Source organism: Nicotiana tomentosiformis, chromosome 1, assembly GCF_000390325.3.
Source record: "Nicotiana tomentosiformis chromosome 1, ASM39032v3, whole genome shotgun sequence".
In the NCBI taxonomy this organism is placed as follows: Eukaryota; Viridiplantae; Streptophyta; class Magnoliopsida; order Solanales; family Solanaceae; genus Nicotiana; species Nicotiana tomentosiformis.
In genome coordinates this window covers 40,746,524-40,764,503 of record NC_090812.1, presented here as the reverse complement: position 1 = coordinate 40,764,503, position 17,980 = coordinate 40,746,524, and the positions used below count along the sequence as shown (strand labels likewise).

Here is a 17,980-nt window from a genome sequence, read left to right as displayed (position 1 = left end):
TTTATATTCTCCAAGGATCATAAGTAACTGGAAGTAGTCTCACGATGTCAAATCCAAATAACCTCCCAACTATGGAAGGAATAGTACCGTTACTGTCTTTCAAATTTTAAGGGCCTATTTAGAATTTCCAAGAACTATGGGGGTGCAGAAAGTGATTCCACTAAGTAAAATCGTGGGGTACAAAGTATATAACTTTCCAAGAAGAGGCTTCAGTTGCAGGCAGCAATGGAAGCTGAGAAGAGGGTTGCGTCCAACAAGAAAGCTGAAAATTACAGAGACAAGAAGATGACGATATTTCAATATTGAGTTCACAAAACAAATTGCAAATTATGTATTCGATAACAGAGAAGAACAAGGAGAACCAGAAAAAAGAAGGGGTTTCGTTAGGGTCCGAGCAGAATTGGTGAGATTGAATTTAATTTGAAATCTGCTAAAACTTTGAATCCGCTCAATTATGTGTTTTACTTTTTTGTAACTGAAATTTCGTTTGTTATGGCTTAAAATAGGTAATACACCGCAGGAAGAAGTATTATTAAGAGAGAAACGAAGAGAAAAGAGGAAACAAATATAACTAAATCCTCTAATTTAAAACACTAATAATGGATTGTATATAATTTATAAGTAATTCTTGTTTAAGACGTATGATATACAAAATTAGGAAAATATTTGATAAATAATTTTTAAATATTATACAGAAAACAAAAAATTCATGAATAAAGCTTTACTTCAGTGGGAGTGTCGCCCCAACGACATTCGTTCAAATGCACTTATGGAGTTATGGTCCAGAGTGTATATTATATCGTGCATTATGGTGGTCCCTCTTTTCCTATTTAATGACTATCCTGTCATTTTTTTTTCTCTCTCAAAATTTTTCTAGTTCTTGCACCAACTCCTAATTACTACAGTAATAACAAAAAGTTTTAACTATCACTTTAATCTTGTGCCCAGTTAAACCAAAACATTTTAAAAAGTTATAACGATTAAGAAACTATCTTTATTTTCATTTTCATTTTTGTTTTAAAATGTTAGGTTGCTTTAAAAGAAAAAGGCCCAAAATCTTTGGGGCTTGGGCCGAAAAGTTGGAGATGGCCAGAGGAGACCGGCTTCCACTCTAGCCCGATTGCACAATGATCTCATAAAACCGGAGGAAGTTTATAAATACCTACTTTTGACCGTCATTGAAGTTATACACACATACTATAAAATATACTCACTCGGATATGAAAATTCTTCTCTCTTCAATGCAACTGAAGTTCTAATATCTTTTCAATGTCATTTCAAAAATATTGGGTGTTAAAGTAGTTTTATCTCTTCAATACAACTGAAGTTTCTCTATCTTTCCAATGCAACTTCAATAAATCGAATCCTAAGTAGTTCTATCTGTTCAATGCAACTTTAGAAATCAGATCTTAAGTTCTTTATTTTTCCAATGTAACTTCAGAAAAATCGAATCTTCAGTAATTTTATCTCTTGAATGCAACTTCAGATATCGAATCTTAAATTCTGAAATATGTTTGTTCTTTGAATTTCAACTATTCAACATACGATTCAATGCCCAAATCTACTCTAAATGAACTTAAATTTCAAATATAACTTTCAAATGTCATATAAAACAAACCACAATCATCAAATTGTCAAAAGAACAACAAATCTAACAAAACTCATTTTGCAATTGAGAAGAAGAAGAAGAAATATAAGCACAACCTACAATGGTATTCTGCAACTAAGAAGAAGAAGAAAAAATAAACTGCTTTTGAGATACATGGGACATGAATACATAGTAAAAGAAAGCAACAACGAAGCTCCTTGATACATGGGATATGAATACATAGATTAAGAAAACAGCAACGAAAAAGAAAAAGAAGAGAAAAGCATATCTAAAGTAACCCAACGAAAAAGCATATCTAGAAACTATTTGCATTTGGTAGCCGAAAAACTGTATAAATTTTGTGTATATATATATATATATATATATATATATATATATATTTCGGCTATTATTCTGAGAGCAGCTATACAATGTCATTTTTTCTATATAAATCGGGTATCAGTTAAACTTTTTTTAAAAGTGGATAATTGGATCGCAAAAGGGAGTGATATATATATACATATACAAAAAATATAAAAAAAATATATATTTTTTGGCTATTATTCTGAGAGCGGCTATACAATATCATTTTCCCTATATAAATCGAGTATCAGTTAAACTTTTTTTAAAAATGGGTAATGGGCTCGCAAAAGGGAGTGAGCTGTGCGATGAACCTACTGATATACTACCCAAGAATCCTCTTCTTTCTTTCCTTTCTCGGGGAATGAGCACACCTTCAACTAGTCATCAGTGCCCAGATTTTCTGTCTCTGTCAGCTTGTAACCTCGCTCCTGACTATTCATATTCACGGATTATTCATAATCAAGGCTATAACCTCCTAATCAAGGAGTGGAATTCTCTGCTCCCCTCGGAAAACTTCATTGCTTTGACCATCCTCAATGACCTGAGGGTGCTACTAGCCTTCAAAGAAGAGAAATTGACTGGAGATAGGACAATCTGCCTTCTTACCCGAGGTCCAGGTATTCCGTTCCCAGAGAGAGAGCGTGCCAAAGCCCGATGAATAGACAAAGGATGGACAGTCCTTCCGTTCAGGGAAGAGAAAGGGGGGAAGTCCTTGGCATTCCTGTCTTTCTGTCAAAAATACAATAAACATAGAAGAGAAAAAGACCGGTGTCCTCCCGGAGGTCTAGCCAGTGAAGGCCAACTTAAGTACTGAACTAGCTTACTTAACTTAATAGGCTTGCAGAGGAAAGGCCTAGCCCTTAGAGCCGTACCACCAAGAAGAAGATCAGGGGAATCTCTACCATCAGGCTTCGAATCTGAGGTTGAGGTCTAGCCTCTCTTTTCAGTGAAAGTTGAGCTCGTCGGATCTGCTGCCCGTGATGTGAGTGATCGTTGACCCTGCCCCTTCTTATTGCTATTTGTGACATTGAGTGCTTAAGTGAGATCAGTGGTCTGGCAGGTCCTTAGACGTTGGCACTTATAGTCTAGTCTACTCGGACCTCTACTAGGGCTAGAGCTAGCAGGAAAAAGAAAAGACTTAGCCAAAAAGAAGTAAATAAGAAAATGCTCCACGCTCTACCTTCTGTCCTCCTTAAACTAGGCTTTCTTGCATAGTAGCCTACCTTTGGTCTCAGGTTCGCTACTTTCTAGCCTAGAGCTGACCCTGGCTGTGATCAAGAAGTCTGCAGCTAATTCTAGTTTCGTGGTCGCCGAAGGATTGAGAGATAAAAGGAATGCTCTGTCTAACCGCAATGCTTGTCTGGCCTCTCCAGACAAATTGAGAAATTCTGAGAGAAATTTATCCTTCGTTCTATCTTTTTTTTTCCTGAAAGGCGGGTCTTCCTAGTGGACTCGTCGCCATTAGGCAGTCATCTTTGATCCTGATTGGGCGACCTTTCTGATCCTGAAACAAAGAGAGTTCGACTCTTTTGCTCATTCAGGTGAATAAATTCCGTGAAGACGACGGGAGATGCCGCCTGCTCTTTCCGTTCCTTCTCTTTCGGAGTGGAGCACGCCTCTTTGTTCTCTTCCTTTCTTTCTAATAAAAGCTTGATATGTGTTCTGAGCGAGCCTTCACGTGACGTGAACGATACCTATGAAGTGGAATCCCTTTGTCTTGGCTTCCAACTCATAAGGGAGTTGCATTCTGAGGGACTCAAAATATCCACAGCTATTGTCAAGCTTGGGCATACTAAGCAATGACCCAATTGAGACCGTGGCTACACCTTGATAAAACAGTGGTGATGTGGTTAACCCTGGATATGTGGCTCTTCGATAGGGGAAGGACCATGCTAGTCGTTTGAGTGTGTGGTGTGTAGTGGGTGCGTCTTAGTATCTTCTTACTACGAAAAATAAATCAGAAAATATATGATTCTCGTTCTCGAAACTCCACTCTTTTTATCTTTCAAACCAGGAGGATTGGCATTTGGCCAAGATGTGATCTATCTCTTTCCTTGGCCTTCTTTCTATTTAGATCCTCGTTCGTGATCCCAGCCCTGGAATCACTTCACTCTTTATTCAAGAGAATAATAAAGTAAAGAAGAGATTCAAGACAGAACTGTGAGTAGGGATATTTAGCTATTTAGCCTTAGAGAAAGGCTGACATGAGAGCCCTAGTCCCTTACTTTTAGAGAAGAAGGACAACTTCGTTCATGATTCCCGGGTGGGGATCACTTCATTCCTGCGCCTGTAGAGTCTTCTTGCATCTTTCCTTGAAAATTAACTAAGCAAGAACAGAAGCATCCTTGAGCGAGAACTAGAACAGATAGGACGAATATGCGACCAGATAATGAGATAGGAGGCATGACTACCGTGCTCTTATGCTGAAAAGTACCTCTTATCTGCCCTAAAAATGTGTGAGAATTGCAATGCAAGCGGCGAAACTGCAGCAACAGCCCCTCTCCTTACAGTCAAGTGGCTGAACGCAAAAGCCTTGTTCTTTATAGGAGAGATTAGGTAGATGAGGCAAGGAAGGGATCAAGGAAAGTCCCGCCAAGAATTCAATGTTCGATGATAGAATCTTTGGAATCGTTAGCAAAAAGAAAAGTCGACCTTTTCTTTAGCACGCTTTTTTACATTTCAGTTCAGATACCTTGCTCGACTTGCGCCTTTGCACGTTCGACCGCTCCCCCATCCCACCTGGCCCATTCTAGTGGGGAATAACCTCAATCCGTAGAAGCTGCATCCTCAAGGGCTGAGTGATTATGTAGTGATCAAGATATCAACCACATAAATAGGTAGTAAAATGGTTATGGACCCACGATAACGAAAAGTAAGTGATGCGTCGGACTTAGAAAATCTTAGGCCAAACTAAATGTTGATCAATGAAGACAAGAAAGATTTTAAGTGTAGACAACTACTTGTACTTGAAATTCCATTCCTTTATCCGGTGGGTGGGTTTAGAGCCAGTTAAGCCAATAGCATATCCAGCAAAAGCTTCGGTAACACTAGCTACATCAGTAGATCATTGATTAGCATACCTCCTCTGAATAGTCTATGTGGACCCTAGTTTCTATTATTATTCATTCTAATTAATCGAGTAATGCATACAACCTTGACTCTCTTAAAGAGCAAGAGGTTTAGCGTCAACTCATTCAATGAATATTCTTTCATTCACCACACAGATGAATCCTACTTTGTATTTTCTAGTGGACAATTATTTGTCTAAAGAGAATAGACGTATAGAAGCTCTCTCTCATAACAGAATGAAAGCAAGGAAGAACAAAATGAGCGCTTACCCTATCAACCGAAGCTACTATCCTAAAATCAGAAACTCCTAAATTAAAGAACTACAGGAAAGGTAATATACTGAGCTAGCCTCCCGTTATGCACCAATGCTTGAACAGGACCGTTAACCTTTACCAAAAGAAAGAAGAGCTATTTTTCAGTTTCCTATGCGCCTCGACTTAAGTTTCCGCTGTAGGATTGAGTGAGGTGACGAGAGCTGAAGCCAAGGTTCCTTGCTATGCTCCATAGATGTTCGTACGATTCTTGTGGATTTTGGGTGTGTTTGAATTCATCCTCTCATAAGGTCTTCACTGAAGGATTGTCCACCTTATCAAGTTTCTCTACCATACCCTTAGAAAGTGACAACGGATGACTTCCATTACTAAATGGAAGAACTTTTCAAACTAGTTGATAGGTGTTCCCTGGTTGCACCCCACAACGGGTTCTAATTTACTAAATCACATGTATCTGTTTTCGGAACATCAAATGTAGAGTTTTTTGGGGGAGAATCACTCGGCGCGGGGCCTCCCATGTGAGTTCAGGTGATGGTCAATAACTTAGGCAGGAAATACTGAAAAGCGGCTAACGATGCAAGAGCTCTTTTTCCCTTATACGCTCTAAAAAAGGGTATGTTGGGTTTTTGGACCCTATGTTGAGTAAGGTTCCAAACCTTCCAAAAGTGATAGGTATGTGTTGTTTCTTGGCACTCTCTTTCTATATTATGCCAACCTAAAAAGAGCGATGGAAAGTGGATTTCAGGTTCGATAGTCTCGAGAAGGTATTAGCCACCGGTGACTATACTTTTTTAAAAGCACCATTGGACGGTGGTTCCTCTCCTTCCTCTTGAACCTCGAACAAAAAATCGATCTCACCATCAGCTCGACTAAGAGTTCCGAATTGAAAAAGTAAATTGAACTTGACTTAAGACGAAGGAAGCGAGTGCCGAAAAAAATTGCTTTCTTAAGGCTTCAAACTACTAGTCATTAAGACTACTATGAATGAAAAGTAAGGAAGTCCTTTTCTTGACTTGGCCTGCGTACATTATACCTAACCTTTTAACTTGATTTCAATCTCAATAAAGAAATGAAAGCATAACTCTTTGCTCGCTTGCAGCGCCTCTTAGTCTTTTATTTTAGCCTGCCTTGTGAATATCTCTCGGGTGTCTATGGCAGATCCGATCAGTCTCGTGATGAAGAGAAGTCTTTTCTGATGTTGAAAGGTATCATCACGACAACTCAATTTGTCCGGTAAACTACTCGGGGCTCCCTATGGTTTAGTAAAAAGGAGGGGATATTTTTTATTCATCCGGGGGTTCATTCATTATGAACTAAAAAGTGGTTGGCTGATTAGTGAGGTCTTAAAAACGTCATATAATTCATGATCGGCCATTCCATTTTTGGTTTTAGCAAGTAGGCGACGCAAATCTATGCTTTCTATCTTTCAATCGGATACCAATTGCTTGGATGCGTTTGAAAGCCTCGAGATGACTTGCAGAATAAATTCTTTCTAGGTTTGTCTTATGTCTCCGAAACAAACGGTCCATTTATTGATGGGCGAACGACGGGGATTGAACCCGCATGTGGTGGATTCATAATCCACTGCCTTGATCCACTTGGCTACATCCGCCCCTACCCCCACACAGGTTGAAGTCTCTATCTACGATCAAATTCTTTCTGAACTCCCCTATGACCGCTTATCAAAGAGAAGTTTTTTCCTATACTATAGTGGCAAGTCTATTGTTGTGTTTCGGAATTAGGGGAAACAAAGCTTCAATAAGTAGAAGCTTCCTGGCAAAGCTTCAAACAAAGAGGTTGGGCTGTTCACTTCATTGATTACTTTACTTAAGATTAAAGATAGGGGTCGGGCGGGCAGTGAAGGCTCATTTAGTAGACAACAAGCGAGCTGCAAGCACCTACTCCTATCAAAATGAGAAGCAGCAAGCAGAACTTGAACTTGAAGAAGCGAGCCTCTATCAGAGAAAGCCATTGCGCGCTAGCCCCTTGTCTTGTATAGAGTGGAAAATCTGCTCACCCCTAAACTACAAGCTTTCTTCGAAGCCCCTACAACATGGGCTCATTCGATTAATCAGTAATCCCTGGGCCTACCTAACACAGATATCCCTAAAATAGGGGATTGGTTGATCGTAAAGCTTAGGCAGGAGTAGGACATTCCATACAAATCTTTCTGATCCGCTAGCTGGTGGTCCTCTCCTTAGAGTCAAGTGGCTTTCAGCTCCTTTCAAATCCCATTTTTCATCGACAGGTAGGGTGAATTCTAAGGTTCCTTATTCCGATTGTAAAGCGGAAGAAGAGGGAGAATGGGCACAACCCCACTAGCAGTCCGCATTTCCGACCCGTAAGGAATGAAAAATGAAAGAAGAATCTGTGTGCACTATTTATAGAGTGGAATGACTATCCTTAATCTCCTTTTCCCTATCTCCCCCTTTTTTTCCTTCAGCTATTACCGGTGGCAAGGCTTGGCCCAACATTGGATTTGTTTGAAAACTACTAAGGTGGCATTCATTCAATCAAATCTTTTATGCCTATGCCAGCCCAAACTAATTTACTTTTTTTGGAAAGGAAGGAATGCAGGGAAGAAGTCTTTCCTTTACACTGGTTCTTGAAAGCTATCAATCCCCGCTTCTCCCTCTCGCATCGGTTCTGCATCATATGATGAGCTCATGCAAAAACTTTCTCTTTTATTGGAGCCCGATAGGTAGGCTATTATATTGAGTTGAAAGCCTACCAACGCATAAAGGTTCTGATTCGAGCGAGAGCCCAAACGGGTGAGGCGAGAAGATCTTGATCGAAAGCTCCACTGTTCTGAATAGTGAGAAAGACTTTCTGAAATTCAATAAAATCGATTGAGAATCTCATCATCTGTTAGGTGGGCCAACCGACCGACCGAGTTGGGCTGGGTGTCCATGTCACAAAATCTTTCTCTAGCCAAGAATCCCATTATTGATCGAATCGGGGCGAATCCAATTCACTGGCAAAAGAAAAATCTATCATTTTAACACTTAGGAAAAAAAACCTAGAAAAGAGGAAGAGTCACTAAGACAAGAGAGCTATAGGTAAGCAAGCAAGAAGGATAGGTGCAAAATGGTGAGGCAAGGGGCTCTCCATCTCTAGGAATATTGTGTCCAGGATCTGGTAATCTAAGCCTTGCTTCTTCTGGTTGGCTCGTATTAGCCTGTTGTTTATTACAGGTAGTCATTCCCCCGTCCTTTACTCTTTTCAAGGGTACTTTTTTCTTAAGTCACGGTCATGTCTTGCCTCCCTTGTATAGTGACCGCTTCCATGTTTTTCCCGAATTTCATCAGTTCTAGGTTCAAGTGCCTGTTCATCCATCTTCATTCCAAACAAAGGCGAACATCTCCATTGAGTGACTATAATTGCTATGGTTTACAGTCAATAGTTCTTAACCAACCTTTTTTTTATTAATTAATATTAATTAATTCATTATTATATTATGTCTTTCTTTCTGAAGGGCTTGCGATTTATTACACCAAAGGCTTTCAGTGAACTATTGAAGCTATCGAGAGAGTACCAAATGCTGATGGTGACGAAGGTTACCGACTTTCGGTGGACGCGGAGCCAACGAGTTCAGTCGAAGAGCGTAACGAGTGTAAGGTTATAGAAGCCTTCGCTAACTTTGATAGGCATAGCATTGCAAGCAAATAGAGCAGAGAGTTTACCCTTTCTTTCTATTAGAGTCGCGAGCTTGTTGTAGTCGGTCCTAAGGGGAGAACCTTGCTGCTTACTTGCTATATCCCCGCGTCCTTGCACGGCTCGTTCTTCGAGCCCTGCTTCTCCCTTCCCCCTCTCCCCGTTCCTACCGTCCAAAACAGGCCTATGGAGTATAGCCAAGTGGTAAGGCATCGGTTTTTGGTACCGGCATGCAAAGGTTCGAATCCTTTTACTCCAGATTATGAACACCCGATCGGATCTGTCAAGAACGAGCTGACGACTACAAGGGAAGCAGCTGACTGCAGTCCCCGAGCCCGCAAGCCAAAAAAAAGTTTGACTTGAACCTACCTTTGCTAAGAGAAGAGAGAGAAGGGAAAGACAGATGGCAGAAAGAAATCCTTCCAACCGCGGAATTGAACACAAGACTGACTTCGGCCAGGTTCTTTTATCAATCTCCTGGCCCTTGCTTAACTCCTTGTTCCGTAAACCGGTCGCTGGTAGATCTGATCGGATCCCGGACACGCGAGAGCCCAGCCCGGGAGGAATGCATGGTTCCCTGGCGCTTCATGGGACGGACGTTCGCAGTCCTCCTCCATCTAATCTAACCCTACCTCGTTCGCCCAGGCCTGCCGGCACAATAAGAGAATGAGGGAGCTAATCTGCTTGCTTGTGCAGGCGAGGACCGCTCGGCTAGGGTGCGCTAGAGGAGCTGAAAGCCACTTGACTCTAAGGAGAGGAGCTTTGAGTGACATTTTTCTTTGCTCTTCGACAGCCCTAACAAGTCACCTGAAGCTATGCCCTTTGCTTTGCCCCGTCCTGTCTTCCTTCAGTTGCCCCCACCCAATAGCCAATAGGCCGAAAAAGGTTGCAGTCAATTGACCTTCCCGTTATCATCAAATAAAAGACTACCATACACGTATTTTGATGACAAGCTACCCTCGCCTACCTCATCTATAGGCATTTCTATCCGCCCGCGCGCGAGATCAGATCGACTACTCTACTACCATCATTCCAAAGATTTTTTTATTCAAAAGGACGGAGAATAAATAGCTTATTCATAATCTTATAGGCCCCGCACCGCTTCATTCAATTGCTCTGTCATAAAGAAAGGGAAGAAAATCTTTTTTTGATCAATTGCCTGAACTTGCCTTTCTTTCTTTGCCAGGAGGGGTGGCCCAATCACTAATAGATCTCTCAACGAGAGCCTAATTCTGTCTAGAGGAAATAGCTTCGGTGGATTCGGTTGATTAAGTCATTGTGTCTCTCGATACCCACCTGCTCGGAGTGCGGGTAAGGTCTCACCTGTTAATTGTGTCGTTGCATGATTTTTGGTAGAGCCCCCACCTCCCACGGCTACAGCCAGCACCAGGATCCTAGAAAGGTATAGGCACCCGTTCATTCAGTTAATGAAGTTGCAGTCGGTTCTGATGATTATGCCGTTTCAAGTGGATGTTCAGTTGGTTCAACGATAGATATAGTCGATGGGGTGGAGGTTCTGCAGATACTCGTCTAGCTCCTCATTGCCTCAACCTTCCCCGTATGCTCCCTGCTCTGCCAGTGCGACAACAGTCCAAATCATTTGACGCTTCTTCTCACTGAGCAGCCCTCAACTTCCACTTCAGGTTCGGGGAGCTCCGGCAGGGGGACTTGAGTCTCAGCAGAACCTTCCCTTTTCTTCTCTATCCTTTCCCTCATCTCCCGGGCCTCAACCAAATTTGCTCCATTTTGCTTAGTTGGGGAGTGGAGGTACCCTCGAATGGTGTATGGGCTGTGATATTTGTGGTAGCGGGGGTAGAACTCGAAAGGCTGGCCAAGGTTGTGTCCTTCCGAGCAGACGAGGTCGGCTCGATGATCGAGGGCTTGCGTGGAGCCAGCATTGCGACCACGGGCTTGGACGTCACTTCAATATTTTTCTACTTTTTTGAGGCCCGAGTGAAGGCATATATGTCGAACGGATTCACAATAAACAAAGGCGATTGAAAAATATAAAAAAAAGAAATGGGGCTTACTCGTGACGATATCGGGCAGGGTGTCATAGAAAGATGTTTGGGGTAGTGGCTGTAAGTTCGAAGGCATTTGTCTTATTCGAGTGAGGATGTGAATAAGTAGAAAAGAAAATAATTAGGCTTTGAACTTACCTTCTCTGGATGGAAGGGGTGAACAGGATAAGTGATATGCGAAAAGCGATATGCTTTACACGTCCGCTTCCAGGACGTCACGCCCACGCGTCTCCTGACTGTAATGGTTGGGCTTGGCTCTGCTCGCCGGTTGTGCTGCGTGAGCCTCCAGATGCCTCCAAGCAAGCGAAGGTTTTCGGGGTAATCGCCGCGCGTCCTTCCCATGCTCCGTGACAACGGCGGTACCCCGAAACAAAGGGGCCAGTCTTCGTCGTGCCGGGGTATCCCGATCCGGATGCCACGAAAATTTAGGGAAGCCTTTTTCTTAAAAGACTTTCTGCGACCGGTGAGAAAGCGGACGACTTTAGGGCTTAAAGGAACACCTTTCTGTTTCATATTGAGTCCTCAGAGGTGCGGCCCACTTGGTGTCGGATCAGCTCGACAGGTCACTCAATAGTCTTTCGCGGAGTATCCCCTGTTTTAGTGAACCCTGGGAGTTGTCGGCGGCTCGACGATCTTTATTCCAAAGGTTTACCGAGGTGAAGCTTTTGACAGGTATTCTTTTATTTATTTGTAGGTTTCTCTACTTCAGGCTCTTCCGAGGGCCTTTGTTTGAGGTGAGGTTCTATAGTTTGATGGTTACTTATGTTCTCCTCTCCCCTTCCCCGGTAGCTAGGAAAGATTTCTAAATATATTTCCTTCCTTCCGTTCAGGGGCACTCTAAAGGCTTTGCAACCTTCAGAGCTGGTTGACAGCCGTCTAGTCAGTCCCTCTCGCTCTTTGATAGACATCTTTCGGTTCTCGGTTTCATCCGACGAACAACTTTAGGTCTTTATTCTGTGTCCTATCCTTCCTTGCGGATTCCCGGTTTCTGAAGGAGTAGCGGCCTGTGTCTCCGGCTCTGGGAGAACTTTACCTATAGCTAACCTAGAGAGCTTTACTTTAAGATAGCTCGGGCAGGCACTCTTCTTCGGAAAGAGGAGTTGCTTGCCTTACTACACCAACCACCTTAGCGCTGGAAGTTCTAGCAATGGGCAGCTAGACAAAGGAATATTATATAGCAATTTCATATTCATTTGATAAAAGATTGTGGATCTGTTCTTAGTGAAGACAACCGGATTGGGATGATCAGGTCGGTTGAGGGCAGCAACACACCAATAGGTGGATTGCCATTCTTATACTGTTTGGGTAAAGGGCAGGAGCGCTCTTTCCCTCTCACCAGTACTTACTATAAGGGTGGGGCAACCGGTTAAAACCAAATATCCAACAGCCGCTTTCCTTAATGGCTACCCGCTTTCGAGTGAACTGAACTCTTGGACTGGCTGAAAGGGAAAGGGGAAACTGTACAAGGTATTTTTCACTCGTTTACGGGACCAGTGTCAAAGGAAAGGATTGTTGCACTCTCTTGCTTGAATGAATCGACATTTGTGGATGCTTGTTCATTCGGGATTCTTCTATCTATATTTAGAACTACTGGATCAACTACTCCGGCTTTTAGCCTTTGGAACCTGTGGAACCCTAAAGTCACTCGCCCGTTCAAACTCTTCTGTCCATCCCATCTAAAACCCTTGAATCAGTGAATCCGGGGACAGAGACCTAGCCCCTGCTTTATTTAAACAGCTAAGATAAGGTCTAAGACCGTCTCTTCTTTTCCACATCCTCATTCCTCCTTCTTTCCGGATACTTAAGCTTCTAATGCTACGGAACCAGCTTTCCCAATCAATCAATTAAAATTAATGTGTAGGAACCTGCCCTCATCGAACTGAATGTCTACCCTTCCCGCATTTGAAGACAGACTAATGTTTAAGACCTCCTGCTTTCATGGAGATCCTTTCTTCTCTGACCGCCGGAGATTACCCATATATGGATGAATAACCGTGAAGTTCGACAATCTTTTGAGGGAGGGGAGTCGACTGACTGACAAGGAACTGACAGAAGGGGAAAAGAGGAGTGAAACCATTCGACGGAGTTGGAAAGGACTTCGCTAATCATAATAAGGTTGGTCTCACCTTCGTCCGGGGACTCGAACGAGGTATTTTGTGCTTGCCCTATTGAGAGTCTCTTCCATTCTCTCTTCACCAGACAGATAGACAAATAGGCAATCCGATAGATAGATTATGGCTTCCTCACTATCAGCAAGCTCCCACAGGCGATGAACTGCTTCCGACTTCTTCATTCGGTTTGTAGCCATACCGTATAGAGTGAAAAATTCCTTTTAATGGGAGTAGCTATATTCAAGCAAGCATTCCAGCGAAACGATCCTTTGACAATGGGCTCTGCCCAACACTGGGACTGACTTTATACAGAGAGAGGAAAATCAGCAAAAAAAGCTCTTTTTGAATCGGATATTGGATAGGCTAAGCTAGGTGTAGCCCGCTCTCTCTACGTTTTTGCTTGAACTTGTCAAGCCCAGGTGCCTATGCGATTATTAAAGCAAGGTGCTATTATACCAGTAGTGGAGTGGCTTGAATCAAATCGTTTGTCTAGAGAAAGTGTAGCGATAACCAAAGTGGACTCTACTAGAAAGTAAAGATGCTGTATAGGCAACTGGCCTTAGAGTAGTGTATCGAACTAAAGGACAGGAGCAACCCATAATCATTGACGAAGAGGAAGGCTTGGAAAGGGATCAAACATATTGAGGATGAGCTTTCACAAAGGCCAATAGCCGATAGCTGATGTCACTAGCCTTAACTTCTTTATCTACTTGAAAGCTGATGGGAGTACGACTTTCTTCAAGGAAGTGTCCCATATGATATTATATTAGTAAAGAGCCCTTGATCCTAGATAAGTAAGCAGATATGCCTATGGCTGGAAAGATAGCGAGCGCTATTCTCAACTTAGTCTCTCAGAGGCCAGCTCGTTGTAACCCTAAAACACGGCGTTAGCGGGGTTGGGCTCCCCCTGCAGAAATACAACAAACATGGGACAGCCGGGAACGATGACCCTTCTCAAGCCTGAGGCCTAAGTTGGACTTTCTCTTTCTGCTACTTGCCACTCCGAAGTTTAGGATTTAGTTTCGAACCGATGGGATTTTTCGAATGGTAATGAAGCTTGCCATTCTGTTTATTTGGCCGAATCCGACTCTGGGCCTGCCCTTTTGCTAGCTTTTTCATTATGCTGGTTCAACTACTGCTTATGCTTGAAATATCTAAACACCTGAAATCCACTCTCAATAGATGCTGCCCCTTAAACAGTGTGAAAGGGTGGTAGGTAGAACTAAGGGAATAATCTTTTTTGGTTCGGTAATGGAATCAATAGCTTTCCCGAACAGGGATATAGGAAGAAGCCAATAGCCTACAGGCTTGCCAGCGGACTTGCTTGACCTATTGAAATGCCAGTATAGACTTCTGGCACATGGTCGGCTAGCTAAAGGTCAGCTTCGGTTCTAGGCAAAGATCCGCCAGTAGCAGTTCCTATCCCAGTTCCCATTCAACATTCATTCAAAGTATTCTCCCCTTGCCATGCTTCAACCAGCTGCTTTGCGGACTGCTCTTGCTCTTACTGCTCTTTCCTATGCTTCCTGCTTCTGACTACTTGCCTTTCCCTCACCGTCATTGCCTTCCCGCTTGATATCTCGTTTTCCTTATCTCGTGCAATTAAAGGGAACGAGACTGGAAAGCCCAAACTGAGCCCGGCGGGGGAATGCTTACCGATACCGAAGCCGTTCCGCTCGTCCCTCTTTCCTTTCGAGGAGGGACTTCGCTTCACTCTCCTTGAAGAAAGCAAGTTTGCGGTTACGTAGATGATAACCGGCTTATACAAAGGTTTGTTTGTTGGAATCTTCTTCTGTCAAAATCTTTTGGGAGGCCTTGGTGGTCTCATATTATTTAAAATAGTTTAGAAAGCTATTCCTACAAGGAAAGGCCTCCTTTCTTTCATCTAAAAGCTGGCTGGTCTCTTTTCATATTCAAAAAAGGAAGGCGCCGCTTTAAAGCAAGTCGCCTAGGTTCTTAAGAAAGATTTTTAGTTTTGTAAAGCGGAATTCTCCTTTGACTCGATCTTTAATTGAAGTATAGCATTATGAAAACTCTTTCAGAAATTCAATAAGTTTCTCAAGGATTTTGAGAAAACCCGACATCCCTTCATTCCAGCGTGTTACCCTATTGCATTTTTAATCTACTTCTAAAATAACATATAGTATTTTTTTTAAGATAATAATTTAACTTTTAAATTTTTTATTTTATATCTAATGATAAGCTTTATAGCCATGTTAATATTATACGGTTTAAAATCGCAAGTTTTAAAAAATCTTATCGTTACAAAAATGTTATGATTTTTAAGGTGCAAGTTTTAAACTTTTTTTTTTTTTGGCCTTTCTTAAACTCAATTCCTAGTCAAATAGGATGGAAAATAAAAGAAATGATCTATATCATACTTTCTACTTGCAACAATATCCGCATAAAGGCAACTGTAAATATCATATCGCTTTTGTTACATGAACTGTAAATATACATTGCTAATTTTACACTATCAAATGATATCTACAGAATAATCAATTTCTTGCAATGTGATAAAAATGCAGAACCTTATACTTGAATAAAGAAAATAATAATAAAATTTTTGGGAGAACAAGGATACATCTAATACAGTTTCAAGAAGAATTAAATGTACATGTTTTCTATATTAGCTACGAATTACCTATCGCAATTTTATAAGAACTAAATAAAAGGAAGTCGACAAAAATATCTGTCACGAATTTCTTTTAATTCGGAACGAATGTGAAAATCCATAATTCTCTACCATGATTTTAAATCTATGATTATTCATGTATTCTGCAACATATTCTTCCCTTGCTAATCCTGAATTTTTTGGTTAATTATAGAAATAATCTGCTCTCATGCAACCAAGTGAAGCAATATCTTCTGAGCCTGTGCATCACTTCGCGCGTCTCCTTTCAAACTGCATCCGAACTAATGATCTCAAGCTTGGGAGACTCATACACTCCCGACTGATCAAGACGGCATTAACCTTTAATACATTCCTCGCCAACCGTCTGATATACATGTACTCTAAATGCTGTTCCATAGAGTATGCGCAACAGGCCTTTAATGAACTGTCAGACAAGAACGCCCAATCTTGGAACACAATGCTGTCAGCTTACTCTAAAAAGGGTTTCTTTGAGAAAACCTTCCAGCTGCTCGATGTAATGCCTGATCCAAATGTTGTGAGCTATAACTCAATCATTTCAAGCTTAACTCATCACGGGTTCCCTAGAAAAGCTATGGGTTTTTTCAAAAGAATGCAAATTCAATGTGGGAATGAGTTCTTGATTGACGAGTTCACGGTCGTTGGCATGGTAAATACTTGTGCAGGTTTGGGTGCATTGAACTTGTTGCATGAATTGCATGGGTTAGCAACTGTGATTGGTGTGAGGTTTAATCTTGTGGTTTGCAATGCACTTATTGATGCTTATGGGAAATGTGGCAAACCCGAGTACTCTTATTCTATTTTCTGTCAAATGCGCGAGACTGATGTATTCTCGTGGACTTCGCTGTTGGTTGCTTATATACGTGCGTCTAGAATGGCAGATGCATCCTCACTTTTTGATCATATGCCAATCAGAAATGTGGTGGCTTGGACTGCTTTGATCACAGGGTTTGCGCAAAATGGAGAAGGAGATAAGGCTTTGTGTACTTTTAAGGAAATGCTGGAAGAAGGTATTGTACCCCGTGCATCCACTTACGTTAGTATTCTAAGTGCTTGTGCAGACATACCTCTTGTAGGAAAAGGGAAGCAAGTTCATGGGCACATTTTTAGATGTACATGTTTAATTGATTTGCATAATGTGTTTGTAGTTAATGCTTTGGTTGACATGTATTGTAAATGTGGAGACATGATATCTGCTATGAGATTGTTTGAGAGGTTAGATGGGAAGGATCGAGTTACTTGGAACTCGATAATAAATGGATTTGCTCAAAATGGGAATGGAGTGATGTCTTTTTTCATGTTTGAGAAAATGATTGAAGCAGATACAACACCAAATCATGTAACTTTTCTTGGGGTTTTATCTGCCTGTAGCCACTGTGGTTTATTATCTGAAGGATTCCAATATCTTCATTCAATGGAGAGGAAATACGGTATAGTACCCGAGTTAGATCACTATGCCATCTTGATTGATTTACTTGGACGGAAGAATATGCTTGGAGAAGCTGCGGATTTGATCAAGAGAGCTCCTTGGGGAAGAGACAATATTGGAATGTGGGGCGCACTTTTGGGTGCTTGCAGGGTACATGGGAACTTGAAGCTTGCTAGAAGGGCAGCAGAAGATCTATTTGAGCTAGAACCTGATAATGCTGCCAGGTATATTATGTTATCCAACATCTATGCAGCAGCAGGAAGGTGGGATGATGCCCGTAGTCTGCGAAGGTACATGGATGACAGAGGATTGGTGAAAGAAGCAGCTTATAGTTGGATTGAGATAAAAAATATCAGACATAAGTTTATCACTAAAGACAAGTCCCACAGTCGGTTAGAAGAAATAAAAGAGTTGCTTCTTAAACTTGTAGATCCAATGAAGGATGCCGGATACATATTTCAAATTGAATGCTCATACTTTCTTGTAGCTGATGCATTATCTTGACATAATTGAAATAGGTTGTAACCATGTATAACAGTTTCTAATTTAACAATTAACATGAGCTCTGGTGGTTACCTGCTTTGCTGAAAATTTGGGAAAGGAAAAGTAAGGGAGAAATTTTATTTTTCAAGATATTACTCCATCACTTACACTAAAGATAAGAAACATGATCATAAGATGTGAGGCACTGTAATTCAATCCTTGCTGCTTGAAGCTTCAGAGATATTAATGTTACGAGCAGCAGATAGATCCATCATTAACGTGCCGGTACTCACCTCTTTGGTGCACAGGTAATGTTTCTGTGCCTTGATTTAGTGCT

The 17,980-nt window shown here is 41.6% G+C and overlaps 1 protein-coding gene across 1 annotated transcript; it reads left to right on the top strand.

The window, feature by feature from the left end:
- The first annotated feature begins 49 nt into the window (after positions 1–49).
- On the top strand, positions 50–17,734 carry LOC104090257 (pentatricopeptide repeat-containing protein At2g21090-like). Its single transcript, XM_033654569.2, has 2 exons — positions 50–403; positions 15,907–17,734. Exon 2 carries the CDS (start codon positions 15,922–15,924, stop codon positions 17,662–17,664), a length of 1,743 nt encoding a protein of 580 aa, XP_033510460.1. The 5' UTR covers positions 50–403; positions 15,907–15,921; the 3' UTR covers positions 17,665–17,734.
- The last annotated feature ends 246 nt before the right edge of the window (positions 17,735–17,980 follow it).

Bases quoted from the DNA above. Each gene is read 5' to 3' on its own strand.
- LOC104090257 (XM_033654569.2), top strand. From the start codon at position 15,922: ATGCAACCAAGTGAAGCAATATCTTCTGAGCCTGTGCATCACTTCGCG.